The following is a 19,032-nucleotide window of genomic DNA, read 5'->3' as shown; positions in this document are numbered from 1 at the left end:
TGAGGAGCAGCGTTATCCTTTTATTATATAGGATAATATGCGGCACAGTCTGCTCATGTTAAGCCAGCATGGCAACACGTTGTGACCACATTCTCCCCGCTGCTTCTCCATCCCCCAGAATGCAGCAGAAGAAACGTTAATCGCATGTTTGCAAATCACGGACATCTGAAGGATAATACATAGATATGTGATAATGGAGGCGGCAAGGTCTCCGTAAGGTTAGCCTGCTTACGGTTAGAAGTCTGGCACATTTACAGAGTTGTGTCTCCTTGTTAATAAACAGGAACGCTTCCGTAGATAACTAGAAATATCCGTACATCTTCCATCTGACACCTCTGCAAGGACTTGTTCAGACTTGTGTTTGCAATGAAGAAAATGCAGTAAAACCTCTTTACAAACTGCGGTTTTGCTGTAGACTTCTATATGGTACATTTATTGTAGTCATTATTATACACGGGTTCACTACGATATGCCGGCGGTCGGGCTCCCGGCGACCAGCATACCGGCGACGGGAGCCCGACCGCCGGCTTACCGACAGTGTGGCGAGCGCAAATGAGCCCCTTGCGGGCTCGCTACGCTACGGGCACGGCGGTGTGCTACGCGCCCCACGCTATTTTATTCTCCCTCCAGGGGGGTCGTGGACCCCCACGAGGGAGAATAAGTGTTGGTATGCCGGCTGTCGGGATCCCGGCGCCGGTATACTGTGCGCCGGGATCCCGTCAGTCGGCATACTGAAGACCACCCGTTATACACTATAGGGAGAAATGCACATGGAGTTATCTGTATGCTATGTGGCCTGTGTATGAGGGGGGGATGGGGCAACGGTATCACACTCTATGTGCGAGGGGTGCAGCTGATGTTCCTTTGGTTTATTTCAAGGGACCAATAAAACCTTAATAAACAGCCCCAGCCAATATCTGCCTCTGTCCCCTCTCTCGTATGACAGAGCCTCGGGAAGTCAAAGCAGAGGGAGGGCAGGTGGCCTTGTGTTCTTGGTAAATTACATAGTGTACGGATGGTGTAGTGGTTAGCATTACTGTCTCAGCACTGAGGTCATGGGTTCAATTCCCACCATGGCCCGAACTGTGTGGGGTTTGTATATTCTCCCCGTACTTGCGTGGGTTTCTTCCAGGTACTCCGGTTTACTCCCACAATCCAAAAATATACTGGTAGGTTAATTGGCATCTGACAAAATTAACCCTAGTATGAATGTGTGTGCGTGTACATGTGATGGGGAATATAGGCCCCCATTCCGAGTTGATCGCTCGCTAGCTACTTTTTGCAGCCGTGCAAACGCATAGTCGCCGCCCACCGGGGAGTGTATTTTCACTTTGCTAGTGTGCGATCGCATGTGCAGCCGAGCGGGATGAAAAAGTTTTTTGCAGTTTTAGAGTAGGTCTGAACATACTCAGCCCTTGCGATCACTTCAGCCTGTCCGGCCCCGGAATTGACGTCAGACACCCGCCCTGTAAACGCCTGGACACTCCTGCGTTTTCCCTACCACTCCCAGAAAACGGTCAGTTGACACCCATAAACGCCTTCTTCCTGTCAATCTCCTTGCGATCACCCTGCAAATGGATTTTTTGCTAGAAGCATTGGCCAGCAACGATGCTGTTTGTACCCGTACGACGCGTGTGCGCAGTGCGGTGCATATGCATGCGCAGTAGTAACCTGATCGCTGCTCTGCGAAAATCAGCAGCGTGCGATCAACTCGGAATGACCCCCATAGAGTGTAAGCTCCACTGGGGAAGGGCCAAATATTCTCTGTAAAACACTGCAAAATATGTGTTTGTTTTATATACATAACTGGTAGTAATAATAATAATAATAATAATAGTGACATTCTGATCGAATTAAGGTGTAGTGCAGTGGCGGGTACCAGGCTACCTGATGGAGTATAAAAACGCGACCCCCCTCCCCCGGCTGACTGCGCCCAATCTGACTTATTCTCCAATTCCACATCATGTGACCTCTGCACACGGCAGAATGGTCACAGAGCTCATCCAATCAGAGGAGGGAACACATGCTCTGCCTCTTTCCTCTGCAGTGTAGGGGGCAGGTGGGGAGGGCCAGCGAGTGTGTGTGTGTACTGGGGGAAAGTGGGGAGTTCTGGGTGGCACCAGAGGAGATCTGAGGCCACGTGGGAGACTTGTTGCAAGTAAGTATATGCGGGCATTTTGGGATGGGTGATTGGGTTGTTGAGGTCATTATGAGGCTGTTTTCCCATTGTCTAATAATTCAGAGTATTGGTCGGCCCTTTTCAAGGGCTGTACGTGTGGCCTCACTGGTCAGGGGAACTGGAAGTGGCAGGTTACTTCAGCAGATGAGAGGAGAGCGGCTACACTGGCTCTCTCTATTACTTCCAACGCGTTTCATACCCTGATGTACTTTGTCAATGATGTTACATTGTATCCAGAGCAGTCCTTTTATGAAACGCGTTGGAGGGAACAGACAGAGCCAGTGTAATAGCTCTCCTCTCTCATCTGCCGGCCACTTGTGGTCCCCTGATGAATGAGGAACACAGAGACCGCATCTGCTAGCAAAGAGAAGACGCCGCAGCGCACCGGAGAAGCAGCGCACCGCTGCTGAACACCGGAGGGACCTTGCAGGGTAAGAGTAGGGAAAGTATCAGCCGTTCTGTCCTGCAATCACCCGGTTATCACTTGTTATATCCACGCCGTACCACCACACCAGAAAGGAGCGCAGAACATTATTTTACTTGAGATAATATTCCCTTAGTACTTTTTTTATATTAAAGTTGTGGTATAAGCATTTGCACTAATAGACGATTACACAATTAGTAACAGCGCTCATCAGTCGTTGCGTTTCAGTGTAACCCTTGGCCATGATTTGCGCAGCTCACGCATTCACCTCCGCAGGACTGCTATGCCTTGCATTATATCCTGCACCCCATGTTTCCAGACTCGAGACCTGGCGGTTTTGCTACTTGCATAGAATAGGGCACTATACTAGAGATTGAAGGTTGGGTTTGCGTTCTTCCTTAAATGAGCCATAGAATAAGCCCCACTCAGTCTGTAAGCACGCGCTGTCTGCGCGTTTTCAGGTCAGGTGGTATAAGCAAGATGTGTATAGAATATTGGCACTGCGCTTAATTTCAGACGCAAGATAATGTGACAGATGCAGTTGGCTGCAGACATTGAAACGGCCAGCGGGGGGCACTGCTACATAATAGGCAAAGGGCTCCCTTATAGTTAGGAGGAAATCCAGCTTCCAGTTTATACTGGAACAAACCACGTTGCGATGCCTGAGGGCACAGAATCACTTTTACTGCAGAGAAAACCCAGGCTGATTCTCAATATAACAATCAAATGCGATTTAGGAGGTTCCTCTTCCCAACTGTAAATGTGTCGGCAAATTTGAAGTATGTACTTCGTCAATGACCGAGGCGCAGTGCAAAATCCTCTATGGTGGAACGATATAGCAGTTTTGTGCAAAAGCGCATAGGTTAAAAAAAAAACCCAAGATGGTGGCAGCTGAGGAGGAGCGGGTTTGCACTGGCTGATGGGAAGATATGAGAAGTGCTCCTCACACATGGGTAAATGTATTACCCGTAGTTATGGGGGAGAAGTGGTATCAGCGGACGTTATGTGCGCTATACCGCTTCTCCCCCATGTATGAAGGCAGCAGTGTCTGCAGGGTGACAGGGGCGCTTCGGCAGACAAGATGTTAGTACATCGGTAATGATAGTACTCGGTAATGAGGCGAAGCAGGAAGTGTGCCGCTATAATACAGCTACCCCACCGTACGGAGTAGGCACTGTGACATATGCAAAAAAATAAGAATTTACTCACCGGTAATTCTATTTCTCGTAGTCCGTAGTGGATGCTGGGAACTCCGTAAGGACCATGGGGAATAGCGGGCTCCGAAGGAGGCTGGGCACTCTAGAAAGATCTTAGACTACCTGGTGTGCACTGGCTCCTCCCACTATGACCCTCCTCCAAGCCTCAGTTAGGTACTGTGCCCGGACGAGCGTACACAATAAGGAAGGATTTTGAATCCCGGGTAAGACTCATACCAGCCACACCAATCACACCGTACAACTCGTGATATGAAACACAGTTAACAGTATGAAACAATAGAGCCTCTCAACAGATGGCTCAACAATAACCCGATTTAGTTAACCATAACTATGTACAAGTATTGCAGATAAACCGCACTTGGGATGGGCGCCCAGCATCCACTACGGACTACGAGAAATAGAATTACCGGTGAGTAAATTCTTATTTTCTCTAACGTCCTAGTGGATGCTGGGAACTCCGTAAGGACCATGGGGATTATACCAAAGCTCCCAAACGGGCGGGAGAGTGCGGATGACTCTGCAGCACTGAATGAGAGAACTCCAGGTCCTCCTCAGCCAGGGTATCAAATTTGTAGAATTTTTGCAAACGTGTTTGCCCCTGACCAAGTAGCTGCTCGGCAAAGTTGTAAAGCCGAGACCTCTCGGGCAGCCGCCCAAGATGAGCCCACCTTCCTTGTGGAATGGGCATTGACAGATTTTGGCTGTGGCAGGCCTGCCACAGTATGTGCAAGCTGAATTGTACTACAAATCCAACGAGCAATAGTCTGCTTAGAAGCAGGAGCACCCAGCTTGTTAGGTGCATATAGGATAAACAGCGAGTCAGATTTTCTGACTCTAGCCGTTCTGGAAACATATATTTTCAGTGCCCTGACAACGTCTAGCAACTTGGAGTCCTCCAAGTCCCTAGTAGCCTAGGCACCACAATAGGCTGGTTCAGGTAAAACGCTGACACCACCTTTGGGAGAAACTGGGGACGAGTCCTCAATTCTGCCCTATCCATATGGAAAATCAAATAAGGGCTTTTACAAGACAAAGCCGCCAACTTTGATACTCGCCTGGCAGAAGCCAAGGCCAATAACATAACCACCTTCCACGTGAGATATTTCAGATCCACGGTTTTTAGTGGTTCAAACCAATGTGATTTTAAGAAACTCAACACCACGTTGAGATCCCAAGGTGCCACAGGAGGCACAAACGGGGGCTGACTCTGCAGCACTCCTTTTATAAATGTCTGAACTTCAGGTACTGAAGCTAGTTCTTTTTGAAAGAAAATCGACAGAGCCGAGATCTGTACCTTAATGGAACCCAATTTAAGGCCCATAGTCACTCCTGCTTGCAGGAAATGCAGAAATCGACCTAGTTGAAATTCCTCTGTTGGGGCCCTTTCGGCCTCACACCATGCAACATATTTTCGCCATATGCGGTGATAATGAGTTGCTGTAACCTCTTTCCTGGCTTTAGTAAGCGTAGGAATGACTTCCTCCGGAATGCCCTTTTCCTTCAGGATCCGGCGTTCAACCGCCATGCCGACAAACGCAGCTGCGGTAAGTCTTGGAACAGACAGGGCCCCTGCTGCCGCAGGTCCTGTCTGAGTGGCAGAGGCCATGGGTCCTCTGATATAAATTCTTGAAGTTCTGGGTACCAAGCTCTTCTTGGCCATCCACGAGTATCGTTCTTACTCCTCGCCTTCTTATTATTCTCAGTACCCTTGGTATGAGAGGCAGAGGGGAGAACACATAAACCGACTGGTACACCCACGGTGTTACCAGAGCGCCCATAGCTATCGCCTGAGGGTCCCTTGACCCGGTGCAATATCTTTTATAGCTTTTTGTTGAGGCGGGACGCCATCATGTCCACCTGTGGCCTTTCCCAATGGTGTACAATCCTATTGGAAGACTTCTGGAGGAAGTCCCCATTCTCCCGGGTGGAGGTCGTGTCTGTTGAGAAGATCTGCTTCCCAGTTGTCCACTCCGGGAATGAACACTGCTGACAGTGCTAACACATGATTTTCCGCCTATCGGAGAATCCTTGTGGCTTCTGCCATCGCCATCCTGCTTCTTGTGCCGCCCTGTTGGTTTACATGGGCGACTGCCGTGATGTTGTCTGATTGGATCAGTACCGGCTGGTTTTGAAGCAGAGGCCTTGCCGGCCTCAGGGCATTGTAAATGGCCCTCAGGTCCAGAATATTTATGTGTAGGGAAATAACCTGACTTGACCAAAGTCCCTGGAAATTTCTTCCCTGTGTGACTGCCTCCCAGCCTCAAAGGCTGGAATCCATGGTCACTAGGACCTAGTCCTGTATGCCGAACCTGCGGCCCTCTTGAAGACGGGCACTCTGCAGCCACCACAGTAGAGATACCCTGGTCCTTGGAGACAGGGTTATCAGCCTATGCATCGGAAGATGCGATCCGGACCACTTGTCCAACAGGTCCCTCTGAAAAGTTCTTGTATGGAACCTGCCTAATGGGATTGCTTCGTAGGAAGCTACCATTTTTCCCAGGACTCGCGTGCAATGATGCACCGCTACCTATTTTGGCTTCAGGAGGTCTCTGACTAGAGATGACAACTCCTTGGCTTTCTCCTCCGGGAGAAACACTATTTCTGGTTTATGTCCAGAACCATCCCCAGGAACAGTAGACGTGTCATAGGAACCAGCTGTGACTTTGGACTATTTAGAATCCAACCATGCTGTTGTAGCACTTTTCAAAATAGTGCTACCCCGACTACCAACTGCTCCTTGGACTTCGCCCTTATAACGAGATTGTCCAAGTACGGGATAATTACAACTCCCTTTTTTTTTTTTTTAAGGAGTATCAACATTTCGGCCATTACCTTGATAAAACACCCTTGGTGCCATGTACAGTCCAAACGGCAGTGTCTGGACTTGGTAATGGTAATCCTGTACCACAAATCTGAGGTACTCCTGGCGAGGATGGTAAATGGGGACATGCAGGTAAGCATCCTTGACATCCCAGGATACCATGTAATCCCCCTCGTCCAGGCTTGGAATAACCGCCCTGAGCGATTCCATCTTGAACTTGAATTTTTGTGTTCAAGGATTTTAAATATAAAATGGGTCACACCGAACCATGCGGTTTCGGTACCCCAACCCGTGTGGAATAGTAACCCCGTCCTTGTTGAAGTAGGGGCACCTTGAGTATTACATGCTGGGAATACCGCTTATTAATTGCCTCTAGCACAGCCTCCCTGCCTGAGGGAGTTGTCAGCAAGGCATATTTTAGGAAACGGCTGGGGGGAGACATCTCGAATTCCAGCTTGTACCCCTGAAATACTACTTGAAAGAAACAGGGATCCACCTGTGAGCGAGCCCACTAATTGCTGAAATTTTTTGAGACGGCCCCCCACCGTACCTGGCTACACCTGTGGAGCACCCGCGTCATGGTGTGGCCTCACAGGAGGCGGGGGAAGAATCTTGATTCTGGGAACAGGCTGACTGGTGCAGCTTTTTTCCCTCTACCCTTGTCTCTGTACAGAAAGGAAGCGCCATTTGACCCGCTTGCTTTTCTGAAGCCGAAAGGACTGTACCTTTGTCTGTGAGGAAACCTGAGGTAAAATTATTTCTTCCCAGCAGTTGCTGTGGATACGAGGTCCCAGAGACCATCCCCAAATAATTCCTCACCCTTATAAGGCTCTCTATGCGCTTTTTAAGTCAGCATCACCTGTCCAGTGACAGGTCTCTAATACCCTCCTGACAGAATGGACATTACATTTATTTTGGATGCCAGCCGGCAAAATATCCCTCTGTGCATCCCCCATATATAAGACGACGTCTTTAATATGTTTTTATGTTTGCCAACTAGTATCCCTGTTTGACAGGGTCACCGACCACGCTGCAGCAGCACTATCTGCAGGTCTCAGTCTAGTACCTGAGTGTGTAAATACAGACTTCAGGATAGCCTCCTGTTTTTTATCAACAGGTACCTATTAAAGTGGCCGTATCCTAAGACGGCAGTGCCACCTTTTTTGACAAACGTGTGAGCGCCTTATCCACCCTAGGGGACATCTCCCAGCGTAACTTATCCTCCTGGCGGGAAAGGGTACGCCATCAGTAACTTTTTATAAATTACCAGTTTCTTAACGGGGGAACCCACGCTTTCACACACTTCATTTATTCATCTGATGGGGGAACAAAACACTGCCTGTTTTTTCTCCCCAAACCTAAAACCCATTTTTAGAGGTGCTTGGGTTAAAGTCAGAAATGTATAACACATTTTTTATTGCCGGGATCACATCACGGATGTTCCTAGTGGATTGTGTATATGTCTCCACCTTGTCGACACTGGAGTCAGACTCCGTGTCGACATCTGTGTCTGCCATCTGAGAGAGCGGGCGTTTTTGAGCCCCTGATGGCCTTTGAGACGCCTGGGCAGGCGCGGGCTGCGAAGCCGGCTGTCCCACAGCTGTTACGTCATCCACCCTTTTATGTAAGGAGTTGACACTGTCGGTTAAAACCTTTCACCTATCCATCCACTCTGGTGTCGGCCCCACAGGGGGCGACATCACATATATCGGCCTCTGTTCTGTCACCATATAAGCCTCCTCATTCAACATGTCGACACAGCCGTACCGACACACCGCAGACACACAGGGAATGCTCTAAACGAGGACAGGACCCACAAAAGCCCTTTGGGGGGACAGAGTAAGAGTATGCCAGCACACACCAGAGCGCTATATATATACAGGGACTAACTGAGTTATGCCCCTAATAGCTTTTATATAATATACTGTATACAGTGCCAATTTTAATGCCCCCCCTCTCTTTTCCCTCTTACTGTGCAGGGAAGAGCCAGGGAGCTTCCCTCCAGCCGAGCTGTGAGGGAAAAATGGCGCCAGTGTGCTGAGGAGATAGGCTCCGCCCCTTTTTCGCGGCCTATTCTCCCGTTTTTTATGGAATTCTGGCAGGGGTATTTACCTCATATATAGCCCCTGGGGCCATATATTGAGGTATTTTAGCCAGCCAAGGTGTTTTTATTGCTGCCTCAGGGCACCCCCCCCAGCGCCCTGCACCCTCAGTGACCGGAGTGTGAAGTGTGTGAGAGGAGCAATGGCGCACAGCTGCAGTGCTGTGCGCTACCTTGGTGAAGACAGAGTCTTCATGCCGCCGATTTTCCGGACCATCTTCTTGCTTCTGGCTCTGTAAGGGGGACGGCGGCGCGGCTCCGGGACCGAACATCAAGGCTGGGCCTGCGGTCGATCCCTCTGGAGCTAATGGTGTCCAGTAGCCTAAGAAGCCCAATCCGGCTGCAAGCAGGCGAGTTCGCTTCTTCTCCCCTTAGTCCCTCGCTGCAGTGAGCCTGTTGCCAGCAGGTCTCACTGAAAATAACAAATTCTAAGACTATGGCCCTCATTCCGAGTTGATCGGTCGCAAGGCGAATTTAGCAGAGTTACACACGCTTAGTCTACGCCTACTGGGAGTGTATCTTAGCATCTTAAAAGTGCGAACGAAGTTTACGCAATATTGCGATCAAAAAAAACTTAGCAGTTTTAGAGTAGCTCCAGACTTACTCTGCCTGTGCGATCAGTTCAGTGCTTGTCGTTCCTGGTTTGACGTCACAAACACTCCCAGCGTTCGCCCAGACACTCCCCCGTTTCTCCGGCCACTCCTGCGTTTTTTCCGGAAACGGTAGCGTTTTCAGCCACACGCCCATAAAACGCCGTGTTTCCGCCCAGTAACACCCATTTCCTGTCAATCACACTACGTTCGCCGGTGCGAACAAAAAGCCGTGAGTAAAAATACTTTTTTCATAGCAGAATTACTTAGCGCAGTCGCAGTGCGAACATTGCGCATGCGCTCTAAGCTGATTTTCACTGCGATGCGAAAAAAAAGAACGAGCGAACGACTCGGAATGAGGGCCTATAACTTTCTAAGAGCTCAGGAGAGCCCCTAGTGTGCATCCAACCTCGGCCGGGCACGAAATCTAACTGAGGCTTGGAGGAGGGTCATAGTGGGAGGAGCCAGTGCACACCAGGTAGTCTAAGATCTTTCTAGAGTGCCCAGCCTCCTTCGGAGCCCGCTATTCCCCATGGTCCTTACGGAGTTCCCAGCATCCACTAGGACGTTAGAGAAATAAGATTTAAATATGCGGATGATATTACTGAAATGAGATATAGGCGTGTCAATGGTTCTGCACCAGGTTAGAGATGGTGGAGATCTTGGGCCTAATTCAAACCTGATCGCTCCTCTGCAAATTTGAAGTGGTCTGCGATCAGATAGCCGCCGGCCATAGAGAGTGAAAACCCGCCCCGTGCAAGTGTGTGAATGCATGTGTTCGCCGTGCAAAAACTTCGCCAGACAGCGGACATCTGCAAATCCGTTCACAACTCACTCACCTTCGAATGATTATTTCAGTCTGTGCGCAGCCCAGGACTGACTCCTACAGTGCGATACACACAGGCTGATCGGGGCCGGAGCTGACGTCACACACCCTCCCTTAAAACGCTTGGGAACGCCTGCCAAACAGGCAGTTACCACCCCCAAACGCCCACTTCCTGTCACTCAGCCTGCGTACGCCTAGCGATCGTCATTTTTGCACCATCCTGTCGCTGTTTGGGCTTGCGCACTTTGCTGCATACTCATGCGCAGTCATTCGATAATCGCCCGCTGAGCGATTTCAAACAACAGCGACCAGGTCTGAATTAGGCCCCTTGTTTTACATATATTACCCTACTTTATACTGTGTCAATCGGACTCACGCTAATGGCGATCGGTTACTGCACATTTGTGCTTCGTCAGTACAGAACTTGCCAGAAACACATCATCATCGAACCATAGTGTAAGTACACAGCATAAGAACAATACACAACAGCTAACCACAAGTATCGCAGCACAGACAGGGTAGGGTGAATGGCTGTAGCCTGAAGGGGCATGCAGCTGTGAGTCACGTATGGGGTGAGGATTCAATTCGGCACTCAATGAACCTATATCCAATGCATGGGTGAGCAAACCGTGTCAGTCACTGGAGGAACAGAGGAACACCTGATATACAACTGTGATGTGACTCTGACAACTGTGTCGCAGCCAGTCTACGGTGTCGGCAATTCATCACTTGTTGGTAAATATTGTGCAAAAGCATGGAACACGTCTGCACCGGAACATAAGGCATGCGGCGTATACCTGCAGGACTTCCGCACAATGGCGCTGGTACCGTACCTGTCTGACACCGCAATCTGCTCCAGCATGGCCGATCCCGTGTTGGTCTTCCAGTTCCCGGAGATGGAGGTTCTCCTGCAATGGGTAAAGCACAGATTGAGAATTAGGGTATTTCACACCTGAGTACTGACAGCTAATATTTGTTAGGGTAATATTATCTGTTCACATTGCAGACGTAACCTCTGCTCCGCCTCCCATACACCAAACCTGCTGTCAGGTGCTCCTTTGGGGGAAACACCCAATCCTCCAGCTGCACCACCGCACATTACTGACACGGTGAATCAGCAAGGGTTACACAATGATTATGTAACAGGACCACACAATAATAAGTTTCCTCCTAGTCAACAAAACATCGGTGACGGCTGATAACACAGGTCTCTGGTGCACTGAGTGGTGTTTCGCTGCGTCTGTGATGTATATAAGACAGAAACTAGTAAGCTATACCTCTTGGAGTGTCTCCGCTGCGGCTAGGGTGTCGCACCGTATGGTGTATAGACGCTAGGTGTCTGAGTAAACACCTGTACACAAGGCGGAGGAGTTATCACGCAGTAAAGGCCCAATTGCAAACACATGACATTAGCACATATGCACCTGAGAAATCTGTATTATTGGCGGGTGGTTATAGACCTCAGCGCTGACGAACCGCTTGTGATTGGCTACTTGCATATGTTCTGCTGACACAGATTTCTTGGTCACACGGGCAAAGATTATACTCTTGTTAGCGGCCAAACAGAACTTTTCTTGGTTTGCTCATGAGACGGGGAGTTATTATAGCTGCTAGGAGATTGCAGCATTTTTATTTATTCCTAATAACAAATGCATTGTTGCACAAAAAAAAAAAGTGGTAAGAAAAATCTATGTGGAAGTGTGACATGTCTGGTGTAAATCCAGCGTATATGCTGACGCAGCTGACCGACGTGCATCTCTAGATAGTGACCGTCTGGCATATGGTCACAGTAGTGGCTTAATTGCATCTGTGACTTTGGGCGTTTGTTTAAAGCTATACATTAAAAAACAATGAGGGTAATTCAGATCTGATCGCAGCAGCAAATTTGTTAGCTAATGGGCAAAACCATGGGGGTCATTCCGAGTTGTTCGCTCGTTATTTTTTTCTCGCAACGGAGCGATTAGTCGCTAATGAGCATGCGCAATGTCCGTAGTGCGACTGCGCCAAGTAAATTTGCTATGCAGGTAGGTATTTTACTCACGGCATTACAAGGTTTTTTCTTCGTTCTGGTGATCGTAATGTGATTGACAGGAAGTGGGTGTTTCTGGGCGCAAACTGGCCGTTTTATGGGTGTGTGCGAAAAAACGCTACCGTTTCTGGGAAAAACGCGGGAGTGGCTGGAGAAACGGAGGAGTGTCTGGGCGAACGCTGGGTGTGTTTGTGACGTCAAACCAGGAATGACAAGCACTGAACTGATCGCAGATGCCGAGTAAGTCTCGAGCTACTCAGAAACTGCACAGAGAAGTCTTTTCGCAATATTGCGAATCTTTCGTTCGCAATTTTGATAAGCTAAGATTCACTCCCAGTAGGCGGCGGCTTAGCGTGTGCAATGCTGCTAAAAGCAGCTTGCGAGCGAACAACTCGGAATGACCCCCCATGTGCACTGCAGGTGGGGCAGATGTAACGTGTGCAGAGAGAGTTAGATTTGGGTGGGTTATATTGCTTCTGTGCAGGGTAAATACTGGCTGCTTTATTTTTACACTGCAATTTAGATTTCAGTTTGAACACACCCCTCCCAAATCTAACTCTCTCTGCACACGTTACATCTGGCCCCCCTGCAGAGCACATGGTTTTGCCCATTAGCTAACAAATTTGCTGCTGCGATCAACTCAGAATTAGGCCCAATATACCCTATGTAACAAGTGTTCCCCATTCCTCTTAGACTGTCAGCTCATTGGATCAGGGCTATCTTTACCTTGTTTTACGTCACTGCATGTTATATGCTTGTTTGATGATCCCCCTCAGTGTACAGCGCTGCAGACTATGGCAGGCGCTTTACAAATACACAATAATACTAGGCTATATAATTTTACTGAAAAGTACAGGAAAGTAATTGCAGTTAATCACAACCATTGCAGGGTTTATGGGATGGACCAGTGGCCGTATCTCATTATCACAGACAAAGGGGTGGGCAATAAGCTGCTGCTATAGAACTACACATCCCAGCATGCCCTGCCATAGTTTTGTTCCTAAACTATTGCAGGGCTTGCTGGGATGTATGGTTCGATAGCAGCTGGAGGGCCGCTTATTGACCACCCTTCGCCATAGACAGACCAGTGGGATGATTAGTCTGTGGACCAAGATTATCTGAGGTACAGTAACCCTACACCAGGAATCTGACTGGGAAATCGTGTTTGCAAGACGTTAATAGGGACATTGCATCAATAGGCGCGCTGATCTAATAGGATTCAGGCTCAATAAGTCCATATCGGGTCTCCAATCATTATTATTCACATCCCTCGTTGATATGAGATACTTGTTTTTCCTCCGCCTTATGGCTGAACAATTGCATCTACGGGTACCACGTTCCAGCTGGTCTTCTGCCAATAGCTGTAAGCGGTGAGTCAGGAGGCGCAGAAGGGAAGGAAGCTGTGACAGAACTGACTGGATTCAGGTCTGCTGATATACCAGCTGCAGGTCAGTAAGTGCAGCCTGTGTAACGCAATGTGTCAGTAGCATGGACAGAAACTACTCTGCTGACATATTGGGGCAATCCGAGCAATAGAACCCTTTATTCAGGTGGATGGTTGGGGGACGGGAGTTAGAAGGCTGTGCTCTGTATCGGCTCCTCGTCCACGTACCTTATAATTGCCCAGGAGGCATCGCACCAAGGTCTCAGACATGTGTTGTAAATGTAGTGGGCGGTGACGGGAAGGGGGCTGAGCGCATGCGCGGAGAGGTGGTCTGTCTTATGGCGTGATGTGCTGTGGGTGCGTCGATGACAGTGGCTGTGTATACAGACGCTCAGCAGCTCTTATAAGAGGCCACACTCAGACTGAGAATCTGCACCTGCCACAGGGCTGGTATAAGGTTCAATGGTGCGACCTTTTGTGGCGTCTAAAAGCGCATCAATGGGTATTTCAGTATCTACGGGTAATGACAGTGGGCGTCACGGTCCTTGCACTCTAGGACACACAGATGTACACCTGGGAAGTGCTTTGTAGCACCATTTGCATAAAACTGCTGAAGGGCAAATGTCAATAGACGCAGACACATCTGCATCTGACTGAGAATCAGCCCCAGTGACTTCCACTGTCACCGCTTTTATCCTCTCCGCTCCGCCTATGCAGTGGCAGCAGCGGCCACTGTCACTGCTGTTACCCTCTCTGTTCCTCCTCTGTGGTGGCTGCCGCGGCCACTGTCACTGCTGTTACCCTCTCTGTTCCTCCTCTGTGGTGGTGGCAGCCGCAGCCACTGCTGTTATCCTCTCTGCACCTTTTCTGTGGTGGTAGGAGCCACAGCCACTGCTGTTACCCTCTCTGCACCTTCTCTGTGGTGTCAACAGCAGCCACTGTCACTGCTGTTATTCTCTCCGCTTCTCCTCCTTGTGGCAGCAGCAGCCAATGTCACTGCTGTTATCCTCTCTGCTCCTCCCCTGTAGTGGTAGCAGCAGCAGCCACTGTCACTGCTGTTATCCTCTCTGCTCCTCCCCTGTAGTGGTAGCAGCAGCCACTGTCACTGCTGTTACCCTCTCCGCTCCTCCTTTGTAGTGGTGGCAGCAGCAGCAGCAGCCAATGTCACTGCTGTTATCCTCTCTGCTCCTCCTCTGTGGTGGTGGCAGCCGCAGCCATTGTCACTGCTGTTACCCTTGGTTCCTCCATAGTGGCAGCAGCAGCTACTGTCACCGCTGTGGTGGCAGCCGCAGCCACTGCACTGCTGTTATCCTCTCCGCTTCTCCTCTGTAGTGGCAACAGCAGCCACTGTCACTGCTGTTACCCTCTCTGCACCTCCTCCGTGGTGGCAGCCGCAGCCATTGTCACTGCTGTTACCCTTGGTTTCTCCTTAGTGGCAGCAGAAGCTACTGTCACTGCTGTGGTGGCAGCCGCAGCCACTGTCATTGCTGTTATCCTCTCCGCGTCTCCTCGAAGCCACTGCTTTTATCCTATGTTCTTACTCAGTGGCGACAGAAACAGCGTCACTGCTGTTACCCTGTTGTTTCTCCTTTGTTGTGGCAGCCACTATCACTGCTGTTACCCTGTTTCTCCTTAGTGGCAGCAGCAGCCACTGTCACTGCTATCATCCTCGCTGCTACTCCTCTGTGGTGGTGGCAGCAGCAGCCACTGTCACTGCTGTTACCCTCTCTGCACCTCCTCTATAGTGGCAGCCACAGCAATTGTCACTGCTGTTACCCTTGGTTCCTCCTTGTGGCAGCAGCAGCCACTGTCACTGCTGTTATCCTCTCCTCCTCTGTGGCGGTGGCAGCTGCAACCACTGTCACTGCTGTTATCCTCTCCGCTTCTCCTCTGTAGTGGCAGCAGCAGCCACTGTCACTGCTGTTATCCTCTCTGCTTCTCCTTGGTAGTGGGAGCAGCAGCCACTGCGACTGCTGTTATCCTCTCTGCACTTCCTCTGTGGTGGCAGCAGCAGCCAATGTCAATGCTGTTACCCTCTCTGCACCTCTTCTGTGGTGGCAGCAGCAGCCACTGTCACTGCTGTTATCCTCTCCGCTCCTCCTCTGTAGTGGCAGCAGCAGCCAATGTCACTGCTGTTACCCTCTCTGCACCTCCTCTGTCGTGGCAGAAGCAGCCAATGTCACTGCTGTTACCCTCTTCTGCACCTCCTTTGTGGTGGCAGCAGCAGCCAATGTAATTGCTTTTATGCTCTCCGCTCCTCTAAAGTGGCAGCCGCAGCCATTGTCACTGCTGTTATCCTCTCTGCTCCTCCTCTGTGGTGGTGGCAGCCGCAGCCATTGTCACTGCTGTTACCCTTGGTTCCTCCATAGTGGCAGCAGCAGCTACTGTCACCGCTGTGGTGGCAGCCGCAGCCACTGCACTGCTGTTATCCTCTCCGCTTCTCCTCTGTAGTGGCAGCAGCAGCCACTGTCACTGCTGTTACCCTCTCTGCACCTCCTCCGTGGTGGCAGCAGCAGCCATTGTCACTGCTGTTACCCTTGGTTTCTCCTTAGTGGCAGCAGCAGCTACTGTCACTGCTGTGGTGGCAGCCACAGCCACTGTCATTGCTGTTATCCTCTCCGCGTCTCCTCTGTAGTGGCAGCCGAAGCCACTGCTGTTATCCTATGTTCTTACTCAGTGGCGACAGAAACAGCCACCGTCACTGCTGTTACCCTGTTGTTTCCCCTTTGTTGTGGCAGCCACTATCACAGCTGTTACCCTCTGTTTCTCCTTAGTGGCAGCAGCAGCCACTGTCACTGCTATCATCCTCGCTGCTACTCCTCTGTGGTGGTGGTGGCAGCAGCAGCCACTGTCACTGCTGTTATCCTCTCTTCTCCTCCTCTGTAGTAGCAGCCGCAGCCATTGTCACTGCTGTTACCCTGTCTGTTCCTCCTTTGTTGTGGCAGCAGCAGCCACTGTGACTGCTGTTACCCTCTGTTTCTCCTCCTCTGTGGTGGCAGCAGTTACTGTCACCGCTGTGGTGGCAGCCACTGTCACTGCTGTAACCTTCTTCTCTCTTCCTCTGTGGTGGCAGCAGCAGCCACTGTCACTGCTGTTACCCTCTCTACACCTCCTCTGTGGTGGCAGGAGCAACTAATGTCACTGCTGTTACCCTCTCTGCTCCACCTCTGTAGTAGCAGCCGCAGCCACTGTCACTACTGTTATCCTCGCTGCACCTCTTCTGTGGTGGCAGCAGCAGCCAATGTCACTGCTTTTACTCTCTCTGCACCTCCTCTGTGGTGGCAGCGGCAGCCAATGTCACTGCTGTTACCCTCTCTGCACCTCATCTGTGGTGGCAGCAGCAGCCAATGTCACTGCTGTTACCCTCTCTGCACCTTCTCTGTGGTGGCAGCCTAAGCCACTGTCACTGCTGTTACCCTCTCTGCACCTCCTCTGTGGTGTCAACAGCAGCCACTGTCACTGCTGTTATTCTCTCCGCTTCTCCTCTATAGTGGCAGTAGCAGCCACTGCCACTGCTGTTATCCTTTCTGCTCCTCCTCTGTGGTGGTGGAAGCCGCAGCCACTGCTGTAATCCTCTCCGCTCCTCCCCTGTAGTGGTAGCAGCAGCCACTGTCACTGCTGTTACCCTCTCTGCGCCTCTTCTGTGGTGGCAGCAGCAGCCAATGCCTCTGCTGTTACCCTCTCTGCACCTCCTCTGTGGTGGCAGCAGCAGTAGCCACTATCACTGCTGTTATCCTCTCCGCTCCTCCTTTGTAGTGTTAGCAGCAGTCAATGTCACTGCTGTTACCCTCTCTGTAACTCCTCTGTGGTGGCAGCAGCAGCCACTGCTGTTACCCTCTCTGCCCCTCCTCTGTGGTGGAAGCAGCAGCCAATGTCATTGCTGTTATCCTCTCTGCTCCTCCTCTATAGTGGCAGCCACAGCCATTGTCACTGCTGTTACCCTTGGTTCCTCCTTGTGGCAGCAGCAGCCACTGTCACTGCTGTTATCCTCTCTGCTCCTCCTTGGTAGTGGCAGCAGCAGCCACTGCTGTTACCCTCTCTGCACCTCCTCTGTGGTGGCAGCAGCAGCCAATGTCAATGCTGTTACCCTCTCTGCACCTCCTCTGTGGTGGCAGCAGCAGCCACTGTCACTGCTGTTACCCTCTCTGCACCTCCTTTGTGGTGGCAGCAGCAGCCAATATCATTGCTTTTATGCTCTCCGCTCCTCCTCTATAGTGGCAGCAGCAGCCATTGTCACTGCTGTTATCCTCTCTGCACCTCCTCTGTGGTGGTGGCAGCCGCAGCCATTGTCACTGCTGTTAACCTTGGTTTCTCCTTAGTGGCAGCAGCAGCTACTGTCACTGCTTTGGTGGCAGCCGCAGCCACTGTCATTGCTGTTATCCTCTCCGCTTCTCCTCTGTAGTGGCAGCAGCAGCCACTGTCACTGCTGTTATCCTCTCTGCTCCTCCTTGGTAGTGGGAGCAGCAGCCACTGCGACTGCTGTTACCCTCTCTGCACTTCCTCTGTGGTGGCAGCAGCAGCCAATGTCAATGCTGTTACCCTCTCTGCACCTCTTCTGTGGTGGCAGCAGCAGCCACTGTCACTGCTGTTATCTTCTCCGCTCCTCCTCTGTAGTGGCAGCAGCAGCCAATGTCACTGCTGTTACCCTCTCTGCACCTTCTCTGTGGTGGCAGCCTAAGCCACTGTCACTGCTGTTACCCTCTCTGCACCTCCTCTGTGGTGTCAACAGCAGCCACTGTCACTGCTGTTATTCTCTCCGCTTCTCCTCTATAGTGGCAGTAGCAGCCACTGCCACTGCTGTTATCCTCTCTGCTCCTCCTCTGTGGTGGTGGAAGCCGCAGCCACTGCTGTAATCCTCTCCGCTCCTCCCCTGTAGTGGTAGCAGCAGCCACTGTCACTGCTGTTACCCTCTCTGCGCCTCTTCTGTGGTGGCAGCAGCAGCCAATGCCTCTGCTGTTACCCTCTCTGCACCTCCTCTGTGGTGGCAGCAGCAGTAGCCACTATCACTGCTGTTATCCTCTCCGCTCCTCCTTTGTAGTGTTAGCAGCAGTCAATGTCACTGCTGTTACCCTCTCTGTAACTCCTCTGTGGTGGCAGCAGCAGCCACTGCTGTTACCCTCTCTGCCCCTCCTCTGTGGTGGAAGCAGCAGCCAATGTCATTGCTGTTATCCTCTCTGCTCCTCCTCTATAGTGGCAGCCACAGCCATTGTCACTGCTGTTACCCTTGGTTCCTCCTTGTGGCAGCAGCAGCCACTGTCACTGCTGTTATCCTCTCTGCTCCTCCTTGGTAGTGGCAGCAGCAGCCACTGCTGTTACCCTCTCTGCACCTCCTCTGTGGTGGCAGCAGCAGCCAATGTCAATGCTGTTACCCTCTCTGCACCTCCTCTGTGGTGGCAGCAGCAGCCACTGTCACTGCTGTTACCCTCTCTGCACCTCCTTTGTGGTGGCAGCAGCAGCCAAT

The 19,032-nt window shown here is 50.8% G+C and overlaps 1 protein-coding gene across 4 annotated transcripts in view; it reads right to left on the bottom strand.

Annotated features, from left to right (window-relative positions):
- SYN1 (synapsin I) overlaps positions 1-19,032 on the bottom strand; it is a 177,161-nt gene that overhangs the window by 5,813 nt on the left and 152,316 nt on the right. For all 4 annotated transcript variants that reach the window (XM_063936125.1, XM_063936126.1, XM_063936128.1 and 1 more), the window contains exon 8: positions 10,992-11,066. In XM_063936125.1, coding sequence (XP_063792195.1) covers positions 10,992-11,066 — 75 coding nt within the window. The remainder of the gene's footprint in view (positions 1-10,991; positions 11,067-19,032) is intronic.

Source organism: Pseudophryne corroboree, chromosome 8 (genome assembly GCF_028390025.1).
Source record: "Pseudophryne corroboree isolate aPseCor3 chromosome 8, aPseCor3.hap2, whole genome shotgun sequence".
NCBI classification, from domain to species: domain Eukaryota; kingdom Metazoa; phylum Chordata; class Amphibia; order Anura; family Myobatrachidae; genus Pseudophryne; species Pseudophryne corroboree.
This window is presented reverse-complemented; position numbering and strand designations above follow the sequence as displayed.